General features: G+C 34.7%; 2 protein-coding genes across 2 annotated transcripts; one reads left to right on the top strand and one right to left on the bottom strand.

The window, feature by feature from the left end:
• The first annotated feature begins 1990 nt into the window (after positions 1 to 1990).
• Positions 1991 to 8479, top strand: LOC124540138 (nucleolar protein 9). The gene is made up of 7 exons (XM_047117584.1): positions 1991 to 2260; positions 3138 to 4011; positions 5091 to 5244; positions 6092 to 6220; positions 6744 to 6902; positions 7738 to 7893; positions 8232 to 8479. Exons 1-7 carry the CDS (start codon positions 2068 to 2070, stop codon positions 8460 to 8462), a joined length of 1896 nt encoding a protein of 631 aa, XP_046973540.1. The 5' UTR covers positions 1991 to 2067; the 3' UTR covers positions 8463 to 8479.
• A 1143-nt stretch (positions 8480 to 9622) lies between these two features.
• LOC124540061 lies at positions 9623 to 13978 on the bottom strand. Its single transcript, XM_047117468.1, has 3 exons — positions 13842 to 13978; positions 10835 to 10979; positions 9623 to 10235 (listed from the first exon to the last, which is right to left on the bottom strand). Exons 1-3 carry the CDS (start codon positions 13851 to 13853, stop codon positions 10099 to 10101), a joined length of 294 nt encoding a protein of 97 aa, XP_046973424.1. The 5' UTR covers positions 13854 to 13978; the 3' UTR covers positions 9623 to 10098.
• Between the last annotated feature and the right edge of the window lie 10183 nt (positions 13979 to 24161).

Below are 24161 nucleotides of genomic sequence, written 5' to 3'. Positions count from 1 at the left end.
TAACTAATGTAGCATGTTTAATAAAGTCCAAACCTAATGTAGCTAATGTATGCATTGTTATTGTTTACTATTATTATTATATTAGTAATATTTATCATAAGTGCAATCAATGTTGTAGAGCAGTTTTATCACATAAAATAACTTGAAAACTATTTTGACATTTATAATATATATTATGTCGTTTAGAACGTGCTTATTATTTTATTATTAATGTATTTTTTTAATAATAATCCTAATTTTGGACTAGGTACATACAATATTTCGATTCACCTCTCTCTAGTTTTCGCGCGCGGGACTTATACTTCACAGTTCACGCACTTGATTTCATGCTGTCATTTAAACGGCCTCAGCATATTTGGGGTTTTAGTTTTAGCTCATTTGTTGGCAAAGTAAATTGAAATGCGTCTTGTAAACATAAATTAACTGTTAAGAAAGATTATGTAATATAGGTGCTTGCTAGGCGTTACATTTGAAAGAAAAATATGGTAGTCAATCAGTGAGTAAGCAAAATATTTACTGTTTTTTATCAAAAATAATAATAATTGTCTAACATAAAAAACTTGGGGATTACAGCATATATTGTTTACGCGATAGTATAATTCTACTGACCAAATATTAAGTACTTATTAGGTATATTTATTTTGCAAAGTACAAAATATTTATTTTATTGAAAGTGAAACATTAAAAAACATCCTCACATTTTTTTTTAGAAGTTGTGAGGAAGTATTCAAACTATTTATATTCACACTTTACATATTATGCTTTTGTTATTTTTTACTATGTTGCAGGTCATTAGTTCACAATATATTGTAGCCTCGGTATAATGATCTTTTCCAGGAGCCTGAATGCCCCTAGTAAGACCATCTTACGAGTTTGAATATTTCAAATATGCTGGCGTACTACCGCTATTTCAGCATATTATAATATGAAAAAGTGAATTTCATTTTTCCCCTCATACATTTAAGTGTTTATTTTACATGCACCTTTATAATAAACAGAAATATTTAAAATAATATTTGTTATTAGCATTAGGAAATCGCGAAATAGTTTGAAAGTTTTATAACATTATGAGCTGAGATGGCCCAGTGGTTAGAACGCGTCCATCTTAACCGATGATTGCAGGTTTTAACCTCATTTTAATCCTGGATTTTAATCCAGGCAAGCACCACTATATACATATGTGCTTAATTTGTGAATATAATTCATCTCTTGCTCGGCGGTGAAGGAAGACATCGTGAGGAAACCTGCATGTGACTAATTTCATCGAAATTCTGCCACATGTGCATTCCACCAACAAGCATTGGAACAGCGTGGTGGAATGTGTTCCAAACCTTCTCCTCAAAGGGAGAGGAGGCCTTTAGCCTTTGGAAGAGGAGGTCTTGTCCCAGCAGTGGGAAATTTACAGGCTTTATAGTATGTGTATATATGTATTTACTTTACTAAAATACATATATCTAACATAAACACAATGTTATGATAAAAATATTAAAAAACATCTTCATACAAACTGTTTTAGGTAGAAAGTTTAAGAATACATCAGTGGAGGAAAAGTGTACAATAGTTATTCTTGGTATAATGTGTTAACGTTTAGATAGGTTAGGATAGGTTAGATTTTAATTGATTATTCATATCGTTCTGACCAACTACCACCATGAGGATAATTTTCTAGGGCGACTAGCTATGACTATCGTGTATGTGTGAGCGCAAACACTGGTATTCTCTCTGTTCGGCAAATCCAAAAAGACCGGAAAGAGTTCAAGTTCAGGATCAACAGTTTTACTCACTTTTCGGGGTTACCCTATAATATTATCAGTTTTAATAAAATTGAATAAATTTGGAATAATAGTCAAAATAGCGTTAATCGTCACTCCAATATGATATAAGTAATTGACCAACAGAGATACGATTAAAAACTTTTTTGGCTGTGTAATTTAGAACTTCGTCATTATAATTTAAAAACAAACTCAACAATAAAGCATGATTTTGACGTAATATTTTGACACATAACCTCACAAGCACACTTTGTATTGTTGTTTTGGTTGATAAGTGTAATATTCTTTAAATAAAATGGGTGAAGAAACCGTTGATCCAAACAAGAAAAGGCATAGAAAGAAGCGCAAGAATTTCTTATCGAATGCAAAGAAATATGCGAAGAAGGGTCAATTGGGACGCGGAACGAAAATACCTGAGGAACTCTATCAATATTTTGTTGGAATTCTGGACGTTATAAAGCAAGGAATTGAAGATCCTGATGAACGACGTTAGTAATTATATTTAATTTAATTGTTTTCCACTGGTTCCCGGTAAAATATTTAAAAAGATGTCAAGAATCTAGTTGTGAAAGAAAAAGTTGTAAACTAAACTACATGTTACTTTTAATTTTTCAATGTGCACTCTTGTCAGACGAAGACAAATCACTTTAAATCGTAATAATTAAAATAAGATTAAAATAAATTTTAATAATTAAAAAACAAAGTGATACATATTTTTACATTATGTGGTTTTTTAAAGTGGTATATTTACATAAAGTTAGTACTCTTATGAACTACACAACACAGGACGTTTTACTGGTGTAGAATTAGACTGTGTTGTGTAGTAATGTACCAACCCAACAGATACGCTATTAAAACTTGATAACATTTAAAAGATAATACCATATTTATAGTAATAATTCCTTGTTCAATTATATATGTATATAACTTTACCTACAATTATTAATATGAAAAATAATATCATAGAAATATCTTTATGCTAGAGCACCCCGGAAAAATGTAGCTTTCTACCAGTAAAACATTTTTAAATAGGATCATTAGTTCCATAGATTACTCCCTACATACAAACACACAAATTTTGCCTATATATAAAATTAGAATAGACTCTTTATAATACTATGATACTTATTTATATTTTAAGGACATGTATGAGTATATAACATTTTATTTATTGGTTATTCATTGGTTACATTTATCTGTACAACACAATCAAATTAACGTCTACCAGGAAAGTTTATAATTAGATACAAATATATAAAGGACTAGGTTTATTGAATTGAGCTAGCAATCTTTAAAATAGCTGATAAGCTTAACAGTCTCATCACAATAACAGTTGCTAATAAACTTATGATTGATTTGTTACAGAGTCTCTGGTTACCAATGTATTAGAGAGAACAAAAGGCGAAGAGTTGAATGTTGTCGGCAATCAGTTAGGCTGTCGTCTCGTAGAACTGCTCCTTCCATATTCCTCACCAGAGGATCTTCAGAGGTACATAGAGGTACTGTCACCAGAATTACGTAGATTATGTTCGGATAATTTCACAAGTCATATTATAGAAACATTACTAAGAGTATCTTGTGAAAGAGCAACGGAACATTTACAAAGTAATGATGAATCAGAGGACGAGGTACCGAAGAAAAAAGTTAAATTAGAAAATCCGTCAGAAAAATATACAAAAGAACACATTGATATATGTCACGAATTTACAGTAAAGATTTGTAAATATGCGTTGAATAATTTAGAAGATTTTGTATGGGATCAATACGCTAATCATATACTACGTAGTGCATTAAAGTGTCTGAGCGGTATTACGTTGCTGCCAGGAGAGAAACCGAAAGTGAATCTCTTCAGAGAACCGATTCAGGACAAAAAAGGTATACCACCTCATCAAACAGAGATGAAGTATAAAGTGGTACCGGATGAGTTCAAAGAAATCGCCAAAGACTTTGCAAACCGACTGTCAGCGTGGCCTCAATTCAAAGACTTACCGTACCAGAACATTACATCTGCCCTGTTACAAGTTCTGTTGTATGCGGTGAAAAATGTTGATAAAAATTTGACGAAGAGTTTAATAAAGAAACTTTTGAATGAAAGTTTTGCGCCTGAAGACTGGATGGCGACGGGAACGGAAGAAAAGAAAGATGATAAAATTGATGTAGATGCGAGTGATATGAAAGAAGAGCAACAGTTAACAGCGGGTAACTTACCGCCGGTATTCGAGAGCGAATCAGCTGTTAGGTATGTAGCCATAGTTATTCAGAGAATAGTAAACTTATTGCATTTTATCATAACACTATGGAGTAACAAAAATTAACGATTTACTAGACCTAAGGATACGAGCTGAGATGGCCCAGTGGTTAGAACGCGTGCATCTTAACCGATATTTGGGGGTTCAAACCCAGGCAAGCACCACTATATGTATGTGCTTAATTTGTGTTTATAATTCATCTCGTGCTCGGCGGTGAAGAAAAACATCGTGAGGAAATCTGCATGTATCTAATTTCTTCGAAATTCTGCCATATGTGCATTCCACCAACCCCCAATGGAACAGCATGGTAAATATGTTCCAAACCCTCTCCTTAATGGAAGAGTAGGCCTTATCTCAGCAGTGGGAAATTTGCAGGCTGTTACTTTACTTTACTTTATGGTATTCAGTTTCCTGGTAATATCTTTTACTAATGTTAGCATGATACCCCCAGTCTCATCTGGGTAAGGTAACAGATATTTTATTGCCTTAAATTATTATATTACGTAGTTTGTCTTACCAAATATCAATTTTTATGAAATATTAACCATTTCTCATATCGCCATTGTGTCACAAACATGGGAACTAAGATGTTATGTCCCTTGTGCCCATGGCCGTATTTAGGGCAACCGGGGCAACTGCCCTAGGGCCTCCACATTAGTGGGGGCCACAGTTTTCAGCAAGTTAACAAATATAAATATAATAATGTTATTATTTAATATTTTAAAAGTTACCGATACAAGTAAATAAATCATAGCTTACTGATTGAAAGAAATAAAGTAATTAATTCATGATAATATAATTATTAGGTTGTTCACGCTTCTGTTTGTCTAGTGGGGGCCCCCACTGCTTTGTGGCCCGGGGGCCTCCAGACCTTTAAATCAGACTCTGCTTGTGCCTGTCGTTGCACTAGCTCACTCACCTCAAAAGGCTGTTAAAACCGGAACACAACAACACTGACTCCTGCTGATGCTAGAATATCTGATGACTGTCTGGTACCTGCCCCGAGGGGCTTGCACAAAGCCCTACCATCAAGTACAATAATGATTTAAAATAACTATTTTTATTACAGATTATTAGAAGCAGCGCTGTTTGTGTCCAGGAAGAAGATGTACACGCAAATATATGCTCGGTGTTTCATCAACCGGCTGGGTCAGCTCGCTACCATGCCCATGTTGAACTTCACTGTACAACGATTGATAGACAACTGCAACATCAAGGAAGAGGTATGCTTTAATATGTAGTTAGAACATGTGCAGACATGTTCTGTCTTACAGAAACTTATAACTTATAAAAGTTCTTAAGATTTAAATAATATTGTTTTGATCTTATAGACAACTAGCTGTACCTGCGACCTTGTACGCGTTTGAATTTAACAAAAAAACATATTGTAGCCTAAGTTACTCCCTATTATGTCAGTGAAAGTCTCATCAAAATCAGTCCAGCCGTTCCATAGATTAGCCGGAACAAAGAGACTGATAGACCGACAAAAATTGTAAAAAATGTTATTTTGGTATATGTACCGTGTAGGCTATTTTAATATTACAAACAGACACCAATTTTATTATATGTATAGGTTAAAGTCATGAAGCTGGCTGTCTCAGAAAGTCGAGACTAATTCTTTATTCAAAATTGATCAAATTTTTTTTAATTTTCTTTACAATTTATTGGTCAAGAGCAGAGAAGGCTCATTGGAATATTCCAACCCATCAGAGCTGGCTTCAAGTTTTTATATGCTTAGTGTTTCCAATCCGCAATAGAGCTTAATACACCATGCAACAGACAGCGTGTGAGTGTGTTTGTGTGTAAATATATTCCAAGCCTTCTTATTTTAAAATAATAGGGTTTTTTTTAATTTTGTTGTGCACTAATTATTATAAAAGAAAACATGTATCTCATCAGAGGGTAGCCATATACGTGACGTTGCTTAACATAGTTATGTTAGTTAGGACGATATCAAAAATCAGATATAGCCTTTGCTAACAACAGTTAAGTTTTAAAAACTTATTCCTCTTATTAAATTTTGAAAATAATTCAAATATGTGTTTAAATAAATCTATCGCTTTTCCTCAGTTTGAGCCAATGTTTGAAGAACTGTCACCCAAGTTTGGCGCCCTGCTGGCGTGCGGCAACACCGGCGTGCTGGTGGCCTTAGCGAAGGCCTGCCTCAGGATAAAAGCCAAACAGATACAATTTATGCAGGTTAGTAATACAGCCATTTCATAATTAAGTAAACTATATATTCTCATGCCCGATTTTGGCCACAGCGTAAATATCAAGGGGGAACACAGTAGTATTTATTTCCTAACTTACATGATTCGGTGGGAGAGAAAATCGATACGACTGGAAAGAGTTTAGTATATTGACGACCTCCGTGGTCGAGTCAATGTAGAAAAAGTTTTCTATGTTGTCTTGGGTCTGGGTGTTAGTGGTACCGTCGTTACGTCTGATTTTCCATAACACAAGTGCTTCAGCTACTTACATTGGGATCAGAGTAATGTATGTGATGTTGTCCAATATTTATTATTTATTAGTATTAACCACCTCATGTGCTTTTTGAAGCACGTGTACGCTTCCAACTTCCCGACTCCGATCGAGGTGAGAATTTTCACCCTAACTTCATTTGGAGGAAACGCCTGACTCTGATTTTTACTGAGTTAAATATAGACAATAACAGCAATTGTAGTATGTTATTGTCATGTAAATTATTTACTTTTTTTTTCAGAATTTAGAAAAGGCACTGAACTGTTCGGACGCTGAGAATCAGAAACACTTCCCGGTACAGTGCCTGAAGATGCTTCCGCTGGGCACCGGCGACGACAAGAAGGATTACTTCATCAACGTCCACGGCTCCGTTGTGATGCAGACCATCCTGGACTTTCAGGTGCATTTGTGACACCAAATTTCCAAGTCTTAAATGCAATGATGTTCTAGTAAACAGATATGTCATTAACGCGCAAAAAGTGAAGACTAGAAAACGTCCTAATTGAGACGTTTGCCTTTAGTCGTTTTCAACATAATTATGCCAGTAATACGTTATAATACATCATAATTATGTACTAATACGTTTTGCGTAATTAAAACATCTAGTTATCCCTTTTACTTATTGTTTTTATCAAGCTATCCTTTTTACTTGTAACGAAATGTAAAATAAACTGTCCCCGACGCGGCACATTTTTTTCTGTTGTTTAGTATGCGTATAACATATCTGTTTATTAGAATATCATTGCTTAAATGTCAATACATCTTATAATTATACATACTTTAATCTTAATAAGCAAAACTGCTTAATCATTTGGGTTCAAATCCTGAGTGAGTCAAAAATTTGGAGTTATTTTCCAACGAGAAAAAACTCCGAAGTTGGAAGTGTAAAGCTTGCCACTAGCGTTAGCACGTAAAACGTAGACGCTTAAAGATCTACAAACCACCACCACTACCACACACTCATCCCATATTCTACCGCTAAACAACAGCACTCAGTATTCTTGTGTTCTGGTTTGAAGGGTGAGGTAATATTTTCACCCGATGGTGACCATAATTTGCCCATATGCTCACCACCACACGGTGGTAACCATGAGATGGCCCATATGCTCACCACCCGGTGGTGACCACCCGGTGGTGACCATCAGGTGGCCCATATGTTCGTCCACCAACCAATAGCATAAAAAACTAAATGTAATAATGAAACAATTTAATGTATATTCAATGTATCTTTCCAGCGGCCAGCAAAGCCAGTGTCGGCTCTTTTGGAACTGTCTCCGGAGGAACTGCTGTACATATTCAGCGACCCCAAGGGCTGCCACGTGGCCGACGCCCTCTGCCGCGGACAGTTCGTGGGGGTCAAGGCCAGGGACAAGCTCGTATGGAAGCTGAAGGTACCCCTATTTGACTCTATGACTCATATTTCTTACAGTTAATTTCTTGTCTGATTAGAGAAACTCAGTACTCACTCATTTAGTAAAATGTAAATCCCAAAACAGTGGTAACGTTAAATTTAAATTATCTTTTAAAAATTGTCCGTCTTGTGATCCCTTTTTGATGGGTTAGTCTGTTGTGGTAACAAAGGGTTAGGGATTTGTTTCATCTTCCAAGAAGATGACAATGGGCAAATAATGAAACTTTCTATATAAAAGAAGTGAAGCAATATTAAAATAACACACAATTGTAGTACAGGAATTTCATGAAAGATTTTAAATGTATATTTTTTCTTCAGGGCTATTATCAGAAGCTAGCGTTATCCCAGCACGGGTCTAGGGCCTTCGAGCAAATCTTCGAAGCATCGTCACCAGAACAGAAGGTCAAAATAATGACAGAGCTCTCGGATAAGAGTAACTTGTTAAACAGCACCAACTATGGCAGGCTGATAGCGACCAAGCTGGATCTCAACACTTTCAAAGTGTCCCAGAAGAAGTGGGAGGAGTCCAGGAAGAAAATTGATAAATAAATCAAATCTATAACTGTTTTGTGTTTTACTTTAGTATTAAATAAACAATTCACCCATTAATTATATTATATTCTTCCGTCAAAAAGTAATACTTTGTTTTTACTGCAATCAGTTGAGAATAATATCCTTGATTAAATACTGTTTTATAAATATTATGTTTACAACAACAACAGCCTGTAAATTCCCACTGCTGGGCTAAAGGTCTTCTATCCCTTTGAGGAGAAGTTGGAACTGATCCACCACGCTGTTCCAATGCGGGTTGGTGGAATGCACATGTGGCAGAATTTCTATGAAATTTGTCACATGCAGGTTTCCTCATGATGTTTTGCTTCACCGCTGAGCACGAGATGAATTATAAACACAAATTAAGCACATGAATCAGCGGTGCTTGCCTGGGTTTGAACCCGCAATCATCGTTTAAGATGCACGCGTTCTAACCACTGGGCCATCTCGACTCTTATCATCACATTATAATCACCCATTAATTATATTCTTCCACTAAACAGTAATACCCAGTATTTTTGCGTTCTCTTGAAGGGGAAGTTAGTTGAGTCAGTGTAACTACAGATAAAAAATACATCTGAGTTTAAAGGTTTGATAATGCAGGTAATGAAAAGTAAATATTTCAAATAACGCCGATTTCTGTGAGCGCTGATGATTTTATCAGTCTGCCTGAATAATTTATAATAAAAAGTTAAATATAATTGTAAATTTTTCCTGATATTTAATGCGTTTCATTTAATGAAGGTAACTTGAATTTTAGTTTTAGAAATGATGATTTAAACAGCTTGGATAAAGTATAATATTGTTATAAACTATGCGCTAAAACATTTTTTTTTACTGCAATCAATTAAAAATAATATCCTTGTACGTTTTTTTTATAAATATTATGGTAATCAAATTTGTATTCCTAATTAATAAATAGGCTATAGTTATGTCCTATATCACTCACAAAAACTATGTACATTTAATATATAGAATAATACCATTTATATAGGTTTCGTTTTATTGCAAAACGCATGAACATGATATAAATTACGTTTCCTCCATTTGAAGCTGTTGTAGCTTCATCTGAGTACGTTATAATTTAAGGGACACTTTTTATACACGAAGATGTATCTCCTTACATCTTTGCAACATAAAAAAATTAAAACTAATCATACGTAATAATTATTTTATTTATAAATGTATAAAATTAAAAAAAACATGTAAGTATATGTATTTTAATTATATTTTCATTAAGGTGGCAAAAAGCTTTAAAACAACTGTATAAAGCAAGTCACAAGTCTGAAGGCTACAAAAAACTTATATACTAATATACTAATACACAATAATTATGACTGAAAGAAGAGTTCTGATGACAGAATTTTAATGAGCTGTTTAAAATTTCCTTATTTTCATTACTTAGCAAGTTCATTTTAGTCAGGTACATACATACATTATTACAATATTATTTTATAATTATTAATAAATACTTTTTTAATGTTGCAACACTATATCCACAAGGATACTTCTCTGATATACCGACAATGATCCGTGATAAGGACAAGTTCGATGTTCAAGTTTTTATAATGGCAAGATTTTTTATAACATATAAATATATATAGGTATATATGGTATACTCATGGTATAATACTCATGGCATTGGGTTTAACGGGTACTGGCAGATCCCATTGCAGCCTTTCGGTATTTCTCCCGGCTTGAGTTTGCAAACGGTGTTTCCACACATAAATTCTCCTTTCCGTAAGTCTATAGGGGGTGAGGGGTTGTAACCTGAAATAGAAAAATGTAAAATTGTTAATAAGACATGTAGTTTTATCGCGGGAAAATTAATGAGCGGTTTTTTTGGAAACCGGGATTTATTGGTTAGTGGTCATCCTTACCTTAGACACTACAACAACAACAGCCTGTAAATATCCCACTGCTGGACTAAGGCCTCCTCTCAGTTTAGTTTGGAATATATTCCACCACGCTGTTTCAATGCTGATTGGTGGAATACATGTTTGGCAGAATTACTATGAAATTTGACACATGCATGTTTCCTCACGATGTTTTCTTCACCGCAGAGCACGAAATGGATTATAAACACAACTTAAGCACATGAATACTCAGTGGTGCTTGCCTGGGTTTGAACCCGCAATCATCGGCCGTCTCGGCTCATAGACATGAATGCCATAAGAAATATTAACCTTACAACACTAAAACACCATTAACCTTGGGGAGTATATGTTATGTTCCCTGAGTCTATAGTTCCCCTGGCTCACTCACCCTTCAAACCGGAACACAGCCATATTGCTCGTGGTACCTACCCAGATTAGCCAATAAGATGCTCGCAAGGATTAAGAGAGAATGTTATCTATAAAAATACAAACCTTTAGTTCCCGGTTTCGCTCCCTTTACTTGCGCTGATCGCTTGAAGATGTCATGTTCCTTCGGTCGGTTGATTAGCAGGCGTTTGGGGTTTATCGGTGTCGAATACACCAACACCGACATCAGGAATATGACGGCGAATAAAAACTGAAATTAAATAATACATTTTAAAATACAATACACGTTGACCCGCAAACCCGCGGGTTTGTTCGCATTTTAGTTGGTCAGGTATTAGTAATGATTAAAATTTGTAGTAATTCGAGTTACACATATACTGCTATATATTTTTATTATATATTATTTATTATAGATTATGTATATATTATTAAAAAAAAGACAAAAAAATCAGTGTGGGCCACGTCTCCCAAGAAGACGACAAAAATGATTTCCAGCGAAGATCTGCTGAGAAGACCTGTGGATGTTGTAAATAAAATAAAAAAAAAAAAGATAGAAGACCATAGATCCCAGGTCGGATTGATACAAAGGTTTACAACAAAGTCTGAAAGCTGGTAGTGTCTCCACTCCCATGCCTCGCAAAATACGTAAACACTGGATTTTTTAATCTCTCTCTTGAATGCTTTAAATTTTTATCAAATCCAATCAATGTTATTCAAGTAAACTTCAAAGTGAAGCGTTTTCGAATCGTCAATAATTAAATACTACCACCGTTTCGGAAAGCAGCTTAGCGAGAAGAAATGCCAAGAAACTCGCATAGTTGCTCTTTTCATACAAACAGATTTACGATGCCGTTATTTACAGGAATTAGTGTCCTATGATGGAACCCGAGCCTAACTCCAGGCGTTTCTTTCTAAAAAGGTATAGGTTATGGATATATTGTCATCAGCGCCACAATCGTGGGGAACGTTTCAGCTCAATGCTGGATTGATATTGACCGGAACATTAAAATACATTCAATCTATGCTAATACTTTAAATGAGAAAGTAACTCTGTATTGTCTGTAGCTTTTCCACTGGCAAACCACTTGATCGAATTTGATAAAATTTATTATGAAGCAAGCATAAACTCCGAGGAATGAATGAAGCCGAGGGCGACTACTAGTAAAACAATACTTTTCCAAGGTTACGTACACGTTACACATTAACAAATGTAGTTAAATAAAAGCTTGTAATAAACATACACCCATCTTAATCATCAATTCATTAGTCACGAAATGACTAAAAAACAATATGAATACGGGAATGAAACATATCTGAATATATCATTAGCGTCATTTATGTATGTAGAGTCGAGATGGCCCATTGGTTAGAACGCTAACCGATGATTGCGAGTTCAAACCCAGGCAAGCACCGCTGATTCATGTACTTAATTTGTCTTTATAATTCATCTCGTGCTCAGCGGTGTAGGAAAACATCGTGAGGAAACCTGTATGTCACAAATTTCATAGAAATTCTGCCACATGTGTATTCCACCAACCCGCATTGGAACAGCTTGGTGGAATATGTTCCAAACCTTCTCCTTATAGGGAGAGGAGGCCTTTAGCCCAGCAGTGGGAATTTACAGGCTTAAAGATGAAGCAAAAATGACAACAGGTCATTTATGCCTCATCTTTAAGCCTTAACTTCAAAAAAATACTCGAATCTTCTGAGTTTACGCATAAACTTGTGCATTATCACATCGTAAACAAAAATTTACATATTCAAATGTACAAGGATGAAATACTTTTAATTTGTACAAATCCTCTCTAAAAGGAAATATCCGTATAAGGATGTTTACGGAAACAATATCTGCATATTATTTATATTATGTGTGTGTTTATGTCACTGAACTCGTCTTAAGCCGATGAACCAACTATATTTAATAAATTTTGTATGTGAACCATTCCCTGGGTGATTAAGATGGCTTTGCGATCGTAACCAGTATTTTTAATTTAAAAAATACTTAAATTAAATAAATTTCTCATCGCCCGAATGATGAGACGAATCGCTATTTACTAATAAATATCACGAGCAACTGGAGTTATATACGAACGTAATCAATTATTTAATTAATTAAACAAACTTTAAATAACATGCAATGATGTTCTAGTAAACAGATATGTCATTAACGCGCAAAAAGCGAAGACTAGAAATAGTCCTAATTGGGACGTTTGCCTTTAGTCGTTTTCATCATAATTATGCCAGTAGTACGTTATAATACATTATTATTATGTAGTAATACGTTTTGCGTAATTAAAACATCTAGTTATCCCTTTTACTTATTGTTTTTATCAACCTATCCTTTTTACTCGTAACGAAATGTAAAAAAAACGGTCCCCGGCGCGGAACACTTTTTGCTGTTGTTTAGTATGGATATAACATATCTGTTAATTAGAATATAATTGATAACATGTTTATTTCTTTAAATACACATTCTAATAGTGAACAAATATGAAAGAAATACTTAACATAACTCAAATAAAACACAACGCGGGTTGTATTTGTTATGTTTTGCGTTACTACATATGCATAACTTATTATGATTAGGTACTGGAGGTCATATCAGGTGACCTTCAAAGTGCGCTGTTTCCGACCTTTTTCATAAAAAAAGTTCACTTTCTGTTCCTTTGTTTATTTAAAATTAAAGTATTTCATTAAAATCAAAAGTAATACGCAGTTTTAATAGTATTTTGTTGATATATATCAAATAAATTTTACACTGCTCATAATAGGTTAACGTGTTTTTAAATGATGCACATTTTGTCAAATTATTTAACGAAATTTTGTCATTCCATTTTAACTTTTAAAATTTAATACGTATTAAAATGTTAGGAAATTATAATTAATCGTACTACGAAGCATAATTTATCAATATACACTTTAAAAACATTTCTTGTAATTCGTAAATATAAATAAACAAAAACATAACATAACAGCACAGATAAAAAATCAAAACATTACAATAATAAAAAGTGTAATTATATAAATTATCGAGTTATAAAATTTATCTTTTTTTATTTATTTGACAAATATATGTCTTGATTTATAAAAATAAAAACAAAGAATTACTTACAAGAAACCTCATGTCCGCGGTTCGCGTGGTATGTTCGTTAAATGACTAATTTCAGAACGGGTTAGTTCACTCGCCGTGTAAACGCATGACTACGTTCCACTATGACCTTACTTTTTTGTTCCACGATATCATATGAATCACGATTTAAGAATAACACATGTTTTTACCATCTTTATCACGTTTAATGCTAAATTAGTAGCAAAATACATATATAAGTGAATTTGAATTCTTAACAATATACACAGAAGAACCGTTAAAGAGTCGTTATTTTTTCTTATATCAAATGTATTTTGAGCAAACTGGGAAAATCAGTGACAGGGAACCAAAGACACAGGATTGATGAAATTGAATGTTTTTTTTTATATATATTGGACAACATCACGTACATTACTCTAATCCCAATGTAAAGCACTTGTCTTAAGGAGAATCAGAAGTAACGTACATAACATATATATTGAAATCTAATAAACTTTTTCCACATCGACTCGGCCGGGACCTCGGAGTGGTGTACCCATGAAAACCGCTGTTTGTTTTTGTTTTCGTTTTTATGGTATAGGTTGACAAACGAGCATATGGGCCGCCTGATGGTAAGTGATCACCATCACCCATAGACAATGAAGCTATAAGAAATATTAACTATTCCTTACATCGTCAATACGCCACTAACCTTGGGAACTAAGATGTTTCCTTTGTGTCTGTAGTTACACTGGCTAACTCACCCTTCAAACCGGAACACAACAATACTGAGAACTGTTATTTGGCGGTAGAATAACTGATGAGTGGGTGGTACCTACCCAGACGGGCTTGCACAAAGCCCTACCACCAAGTTGTACACACTACTCGACCACGCAGGTCGTCATACTAAAATCCAGATGTACCTTTACTTAATACAAGTAGGCTCTTACGGAGAACTCAGTACTTTCTTAATAATATTTGCACAGATGCATTAGATCAAAGAGGAAACCGCGATACAACGGCCTTGTAATGACCCGAGTCATACCATTAATAATATTATGTCTGTCTTATTATAAACCACTTTAGTGATAACGGGAACTATTATTTCCCCTCTCAAATGTTTATATATGAAACTTTTAAACATATAATACACCGTTGCGTTAATTGTGACAGTTAATAGTTATTATTATTCTTAAAGTTAGATGTGAGAAGCGTCTCGACGACGTTAAAAAACTTATTTTCTAACAGGCTATTTGACAATGCGAAAAATAAATAGTGAATTATTGTAATCAGTGTATATTATGAGATTAAAAATGGTTATTTACTAACGAAAGTTGAAAATAATTCATTTATTCAAAAATCCATAAAAAAAACGCATTGTTTAAACGTTTCACGTGACACAAAACGCTCCTGATTGGCCGGGCTTATGATGAAGTCACTTTCTTGTTAACCTTGTTTTCTACTATATGTACCACATATTAAAATACAGGAAAGTGACGTCATCGACCCCATTGCAGCGCCATATTGTCCAAGTAGCGTTTTTGAGCTTATTTGTCGGCAAATATGTACTAGAAATAAAAAAATCAACTTTTACTGGGTTCCTTAATTTTCACTAAATAATATAAAATGGATTTTAAAAACCAGTCAAATAGCCTAAATTTTACTTATTTATTTAGCAAGATAAATTTCTTAATAAGTAATACATATCATTCAGTACAAGATTATGCAGACGATAAAAAAGCGTGGAATTAATACTTGTTGACTTCCAGGCAGGATATATTACATACATACATTTGTAATTACATAACATGACATAAAAGAGTAAGTAATTCCTGAGTTTCTTGCCGGTTCTTATCGGTAGAATCTAGGTTCCGAACCGGTGGTAGCTTCACTTAATATACTTGTTAATGACCATTCAAAAGGGCTTGTAAAAGTCTAATTGAATAAAGTATATTTTGATATTGGTTTATGAATATATATTTCATTTAATAAAGTTCAAAGCATTGTAACTTGTATTGTCTAGAACACCCCTGAGGGGTTTCCCCGGTTGCTTTACAAACTATGACAGATGACAAAACTAAGGTCGGGGAAAACCCATCGCATCCGATCTGACACTGCCTCTGTAATCTCGGAACCAACGGTTATTTTTCAAAAATTACGTTTAAATGTAACAAACAAAGCTTTATCAAACTTTCACAATAAGGATCGAACACACCTAAGCGCTTAATTATATTAATAGCGACCCGCAATACTGATACTATATATACAACAGAATTAGTTCATTTACGATATAACATTAGAAACTTCTAAAAATTATCAGTGTTTTTTTACTATATTGTCCATGTATTATAAACACAAACTTTCCTCTCGAATCACTCTATCTATTGAAAAAATCGCATCAAAATCCGTTGCGTAATTTTAAAGATTTAAGCATAGATAACGACAGACAATGGTAAGAGACTTTGTTCAATACTATATAATGATAGAATCTAGTTTAAGTTATTCTTAACGCCTTTCATTTTAAGCTAGCTCTCGCAGGGAATCTTGATTTTAAGGCATTTCTTTTATCACTGATATTCACTCCTCAATTTGATTCAATGAGTACATAAGAGGAAGTTTGAAAATGACACCGATAGCCGAGAAGTTATGTGGAAGGCGGCTATCATGGTATGGGCATGTAATGCGGAGGAATGAGGAACATATTGTGAGAAAAGCCTTGAGCATGGATGTGGCTGGATATAGAGGTAGAAGACGACCAAGGAAACGATGGATGGATTGTGTGAAAGAGGATATGGTTAGAAAGAATGTTACTTGTGAGATGACGTCTGACAGAGAAGTATGGAAGGAGAAGACATGCTGCGCCGACCCCAAATAAAATTGCGATAAGGGCAGGAGGATGATGATTCACCCCTCACTTCGGAACTAGAAGGCTTCGCGATCATATTTGTCTTAAAAATTTCATGTTCCGTGAGCACTTAGTTGATAATGATGATGTTGTGCTGACCGATTTCGGACACAGTGACTAATTCTAATTTAAATTTTAGTTTCATTATCCAGACTCCGAGCTGCTACTGTGAATTATTTGATAGGAAAACTCAATAAGTTTTATCGGCCAGGCTTGGGGTTCAAATACACGACCTCGGTATCTGTGACCTTAGATCCATCGACTCACTACTGCTATGTTAGCTAAAATATATAATATTGATCGAAAGATACACACATCGGCTCGGCGGTAAATAAAAACATCGTGAGGAAACCTGCATGTGTCTGATTTTATAGAAATTCTGCCTCATGTGTATTCATGTGCATTGGAACAATGTTGTGGAATATGTTCAAAACCTTCTCCTCAATGGAAGAAGATGCCTTAGATCAGTACTGGGAAATTTACAGGCTGTTGTCTTTGTTGTTAAAAGATTCGGACACCGATTCTTCAGTTACAAAATTTTTTTTACATTTTTTTTCGCTCTTTCGCTCTCGCTTCGCTTAGCTACGTATACGTGTAAGCCCTTATCTTCACCGTCAGGGCTTGAGACATGCCGTCGAGGAGTAATGCTTGCGGCAATGTTTACGTAAACCAAAGTCAAGTCAGCCGTCATGTGAATGTTCAAAGAGGTTTACAAATTTTAAGATCATATTTAATTTAAACGAGACCAAAATGTAAGTTAAGTTTAGATATTTTTATCAAACAAACGGGTTAACATTTTCTGAAATTTTCACAAGGTATTCGTTTGGAAATGACGTAATTAAATTCAGTATAGTTAATGAAATTTTAACGTACTCTACACACAGCTTAAACTGACTAGACGCATAAATATTATATAGCTTTATTTGTACATATATATATTTTAACCCAGAAGATTAGAATTGCGATTTAACAGGAAATGCTGCCAGCATTCTTGGTATAATTTATATTCCGAACGAGTGATAGTTTAACTTAATACAGTTCTTTAAATGACGACTCAAAAGAGGTCGTGAAAAGCCTTTTACAAGTATTTTTAAGTCAAGTAGGAATAAAATATATATTGATTCGATTCGTTCTTATTTAGAAGTAGTTGAGTAGCAAATTGACCACCTAATGGTAAGTTGTCGGCCTATAAACAATGGTTTATGTGACAAGAGTCTCGTAAACTCAGATACAAAGAAGCCGCTATGTACACTGGCTCACTCACTATAAATCGCACACAATAATACGAAATATAGCTCCATTATTTACAAAATCAAAAAAATCTAAATAAAGTTTATTCAAGTAGGCTTTCACAAGCACTTTTGAATCGTCATTTTACAATTAAGTGAAGCTACCCCCGGTTCGGAAAGCAGATTCTACCGAGAAGAATCGGCAAGAAACCCAGTAGTTTTGTAAAATACAAAGTCATGTTAGTTAATTACAATTATTTAAATTAATATATCCTGCTTGGAAGTCAACAGGTATTAATTTCACGCTTTTTTATCATCAATAAAATAAAATCCTGCATCGAATAAAATATTTTTTCTACTAATGTTTTTTTTACAAACGATTTGAATTTACGGCAAAGTTAAAAATGTCTGCGAAATTTTAAACACAGTGGTGAGCTTCTGACACGCGTCGCGTTGTTTTAGTTTAAGTTAAGCATTCAAAAAAATCTCCTAATTTATTACTTTGGATAATTTTGGATTCAATCTTTGCAAGTTTACCCAGAGTCTACTTTACCGTTTCAGTAGAGATGGCAGCTGTCACCGAATATAGTCCGCTCGCGGCCTCGTTACCGTTGAACAAAGACTGTCAAGCCTTCACCTCCTCACCTCCTCACCTCCTCACCTGACTAACATTATCAAAGCGATATCCGTTTTTAAGACAATATACATCGAGAATTATTTGGAAAGTCTTGACGAGGTTTAGCTTTTGCAAAACTATATTATTAAGTGAAGCTACCACTGGTTGTAGTATGGCATGTAGATTCTAACAAAAAGGAACTGTTAAAAAAACTCAGTAGTTACTTTATTTCAACATTTAAAATACAACGTATAAATTGTATTATATAATTAAATAAATATAATTATATATGTATATAATATATCCTACCCGGAAGTCAGTAAGCTCCACGCTCCAAACCACCATATCATCTATTTTATTAATCAAATCATTACTATCCTTTTTAAATGATTTGAAATTATTAATCGGCAAGTTAAAATAACTGAGTTTCTTGTCGGTTCTTCTCGGTAGAATCTACTTTCCGAACCGGTGGTTAATTGTTAATTGATGATTCAAAATTGCTTGTAAAAGCCACCTTAAATAAAGTTTTCTTTGAAAGAAAAAACCGTGGAGTCGATTTGATGGTCAAAACCAGGCGTAAATCATATCACATTTGACAACGTTTAGCGTCAAATATGAAAAGCTTAAAGCTCTGATATGGAAGCGTTGTCAAAAGCATCAGTTCCCAATCGCCATAAGTCGTCTCTTCGAGCGCAATCAAAACTGTCGGAGCGCTGTTGTCACGGGCTGACCACTCGTTCGCCTCACATGAAATTACTTTTCGAATAGTGACCACGATTTCAGAAATCTATGCCGGACAGACAATATTTACACTCAAACTTAAATTCCTTTATTCAATAAAGAAGCATTTCACATAATTATTGATGGTCAAATGAAACAGTACAACTGGTTCGTAATAAAAGTATAAAGATAAATAAAAATTCATTAGTTCCTGAGTACACCATTTATAGGTATATAATTAACAGTTTAAGTTTGATCTATCAACCGTGTAAGACAGGTGTAGTCACAAATTTTATTTATTGATAAGATTAGTAAAGAAAAAGTAAAGTAAAAGCCTTTAAATTTCCCGCTGCTGGGCTAAGGCCTCCTCTCCAACCAAGGAGAGGGCTTGGAAAATAATGCACCACGCTGTTCTGATGCGGGTTGGTGGAATGTATGAAATTAGACACATGCAAGTTTCATCACTATGTTTTCCTTCACCACCGAGCACGAGATGAATTATAAAAATAAATTAAGCACATATAATAGTGGTGCTCGCCTGGGTTTTCACCCGAAGTCATCGATAAGATACATGCGTTCTTACCACTGGGCCATCTCAGCTCAGCTTGATAAGATTATTTCTTTCAAATGAAAAGTAGCGTCATATTTTCTAGATAAATAATATCACGGCCATGTTTACTGGTTTCACCGTTCAATAAGTTGTTTAAATGTGTTCTATCGATGAAAGAAAAATGGTTTGTGTGTTTTAGTTATTGTTTATAAAAGCTTTATTTAAAAAAAGACTCATTTTTAATAGCGGTCGAATCTATATTAATATGAAAAATGTAAACGTAACTGTCTGTTTGTCTGTCTGTCACATTTTCATGAACCGAAGTCAAAGTCAAAAATCTTAATTCAAAATAGAAATGTTTACACTTTCTTATTTATTGTCAAAAATCTACCACCGGTTCGGAATTTAACACCTCAGACCTGAGAAGAACCGGCGAAAGAAACTCAGCGGGATCTGTTTTTTTTTCATATCATGTTACATATACAAATATATTTTTGTTATTTGAAATTTGATGAAATTTAGTATGAAGCAAACTTGAACTCCGAGGAATGACACAGGCTATTTGCCAAAGACATGATAACCAAGTCCCTAAAACTCCAGAGAAACCGCGGGCGACTACTAGTTTATGATAGATTTATGTAGAAAGAGTCGAGATGGCCCAGTGGTTTCAACACGTGCATCTTAACCGATGATTGCGGGTTCAAACCCAGGCAAGCACCGCTGTTTCATGTGCTTAATTTGTCTTTATAATTCAGCTCGTGCTCAGCGGTGAAGGAAAACATCGTGAGGAAACCTGCATGTGACAAATATCATAGAAATTCTGCCACATGTGCATTCCACCAACCCGCACTGGAACAGCGTGGTGGAATATGTTCCAAACCTTCTCCTCAAAGGGAGAGGAGGCCTTTAGCCCAGCAGTGGGAATTTACAGGCTGTTGTTGTTGTTGTTGTTGTATGTAGAAAAAGCAAACAAATATTATGATGCCAAAGAAATTTATTATCGTAGTAACTTATTCGAGACAATTCTAGAATACAAGTAAACTCGTTTGACACACAGACGAAAAAGAACAAAAGTCTATACAGCCAGTAAATATTATTAAAGACCTATTTATTGATAAGTCATTTTGTAAGACCCAATGCCTTATGACATTGTTTATATTAGACAGATCTAATAGTTACAATATATGGGTCAAAACTAGTTTAAATAAATCGTGACCCCATGGACACCCTCGTTGTCACGTCGCAGCGTGTCGCACGCGCGGGATAAAAGTACTTGAATAGTCCTCTCGCGGTCCCGCTTAATTATGCTGCGTCAATACCGTCGATTGATGATGAAAATTAGGAAGTATATTTGTAGTTATATGTACTGTCATGCACTGTGGATCCTTCAAAATCATGATTAGTATTTGGAATCATATAAAATCGATACTAATATGATAAAAGTGACCCTGTATGTCTGTCTAATAAAATTTCGCAGACATTTTTAACTTTGCCATTTCATAAATTCAAATCTACCCTCTTTTATTCAAGTGGACTTATTGTGAATTGTCATTTAGCAAATTATATTAAGCGAAGCTAGACTACCAAGATATTTAACAAAGAATATCAGTGTGAATATACGTTTGTTAGTAGAACGTATAATATTGTTTCCAATAATAAATGTAATCATTTCTCATTTCGTTGACAAAACGTGTTTTCAACGGAACATTCACTTGTTATAAATGCCAAGCAATACGATTTTATTCACGAAAGTCAGGAATTTAGCCAAAAAGAACTCTTAAACTTAACTTAAGCGAAATGGTATTTTTTGTTATTTTATTTTATTAAAAAAAGTAATCAAAAATCAAAATATACTTTATTCAAGTCGGTTCTCACAGGCACGTTTAAATCGTCAATACAAGAATAATTTTAGAATCAAGATATGATCAGCTTAGAACATTTATCCCTCTGAGAAGAATTTACAAGATATTCAAGTTATATTTTTAGTATATATCAAACACAATTTATATGTTATTTACATATACAATTATATTTATATATCCTGTCTGATTATCAAAGATAAATAATAAATAAGACCAAGCTCTTCTAACTATTTATATAACCAAGGCTTATTTAGTTTTCTTTTACTTTTACCTGTAGGCAAAATGTAAAACGTTCTGCAGAATTTTATTATATTACCAGAGGAAGGATGTGCTAACTTTGTAAAGTCCTAATCTTGATGTAACAAGTATAAAGTTATAGTCATTTAAGTAGCATATATTAATTATGATAAATTGTATAAGAACATGGGTTTAACTAAGAAAATAATATTCTACTTACCAGCCTACCTGCGAGCCTGCGATTTCTAGAACAAATAAATGAAATGGAATTACTTCCATTGAGATTACTCTCAACTCATTTATTCCCTGAGTTTTTCTATTGTTTAAGTATGTTTTACTTAGAGCATAGTCCAAAAAAAATTAACTCTTTTATAGTTTTCATACGACTCTTTCATTTTGGATAAATACTACTCGATATTAAAATGATACCTTTAAAATAATTGTAAAATTTTTACGGGCCCTGTCAGTGGGCAAAGTGGAAGTAACTGATACCAAACGCTGCCATTGATTGTGGAATATGAAGGATATTTCACTGAAATAATCGAAAAAACTTGTACTTGTCTTTATTGCCACAATTAAAAAGTTAAAATCAATAAAATATGAATATCTGTTCAAATGAGGATAGAATTAACTTGAATCGTAAAAATTCCATACAAGTCTAATCCAATTAGATATAACTTTTATTATTCACGGACGAAACCGCTCAATGGTTAGAACGCGTGCATCTTAACCGATGATTGCGGGTTCGAACGCAGGCAAGCACTATAACAGAATTGTCATGTGCTTAATTTGTGTTTATAATTCATTTCGAGCTCGGCGGTGAAGGAAAACATCTTGAGGAAACCTGCATGTGTTTAGTCTCAACGAAATTCTGCTACATGTGAATCCACCAATACGCATTGGAGCATCGTGGTGGAATATGCTCCAAACCCTCTCCTTAACGGAAGAGGATACCTATTCTCAGCAGTGGGAACTTTACAGGCTCTTACTTTACTTTACTTTACAAAATAATCAATTACCTTTTCAATTATTTCCTATAACGCATAGATAATAAAAATATGACCATTTACTTCATATATCATTCGTTTAAATAGAAAATGAAAAAAATACATGTTTTTAAATAAAAAAATACTAAAATATTTTACATTATTTGTCCGTATGTGCCTGCCATCAGCAATAAGTTTTTGTTGTTTGTTGTGTGCCTAATTTGTGTTTAGAATTTATTTCGTCTTCTACGGCGAAGGAATACACCGTGAGAAAACTTGCTCGGAAGAAATAAACTGTCACATGTACATCCACCAACCTGTAATGGAGCAACCTAATGAAATGAGCTCCAATCAATCTCTTCAAAAGCCAAGTACCACTTAACTATATTAACACTGCTTGGAGTTAATTTTTTTTTTTTAATGGAATAGGTGGCAAACGAGCATGAGGCTCACCTGATGGAAAGTGACTACCACCGCCCATGGACATCTGCAACACCAGGGGGCTTGCAGGGGCGTTGCCGGCCTTTGAGAAAGGAGTACGCTCTTTTCTTGAAGGTTCCCATGTCGTATCGGTTCGGAAAAACCGCCGGCGAAAGCTGGTTCCACAAAGTGGTTGTGCGAGGCAGAAAATGTCTAAGAAATCGCGCTGTTGTAGATTTTCGGACATCAAGATGGTGCGGGTGAAACTTAAAATTTTGACGAGATGTCCGAAGGTGAAATTCAGCAGCCGGGATTAATCCGAACAATTCCTCGGAACATTCCCCGTGAAAAATTCGGTAGAAGATGCAGAGTGATCCAACATCTCTACGCAAAGCCAAAGGATCAAGGAGATCGGAAAGGGCTTGATCGTCGATAACTCGAGCCGCTCTACGTTGGATGCGGTCAAATGGAAGGAGCACTGGGGAGCACCCGCCCAGAGGTGAGAGCAGTATTCCATGTGAGGCCGAATTTGCGCCTTGTAAAGTTTTAGGCGATGGGCCGACGCGACGTGAAATACTGTCTCGCCTTGCTGAGCACACCGAGCTTCTTTGAAGCCAATTTGGCTTTGCCTTCCAATTGACCACGGAACTGAACGAGGTTCGAATCGTGTTTTTTTAGCGGTTAACGCGCAAACTTGCGTCTTTTTATGGTTGAAAAGGACTAAATTTAGCCGGCCCCAGTTCGAGACTTCGTTTAAGAGACTCGATTTCAGACACAAGTTTGTTCCGGTTTCTTCGACGTTTTCCCGAGAAATATTAGCGCGGCCGGTGTATAAGGTGT

This window comes from Vanessa cardui, chromosome 24, assembly GCF_905220365.1.
Source record: "Vanessa cardui chromosome 24, ilVanCard2.1, whole genome shotgun sequence".
Lineage (NCBI taxonomy): Eukaryota > Metazoa > Arthropoda > Insecta > Lepidoptera > Nymphalidae > Vanessa > Vanessa cardui.
This window is presented reverse-complemented; position numbering and strand designations above follow the sequence as displayed.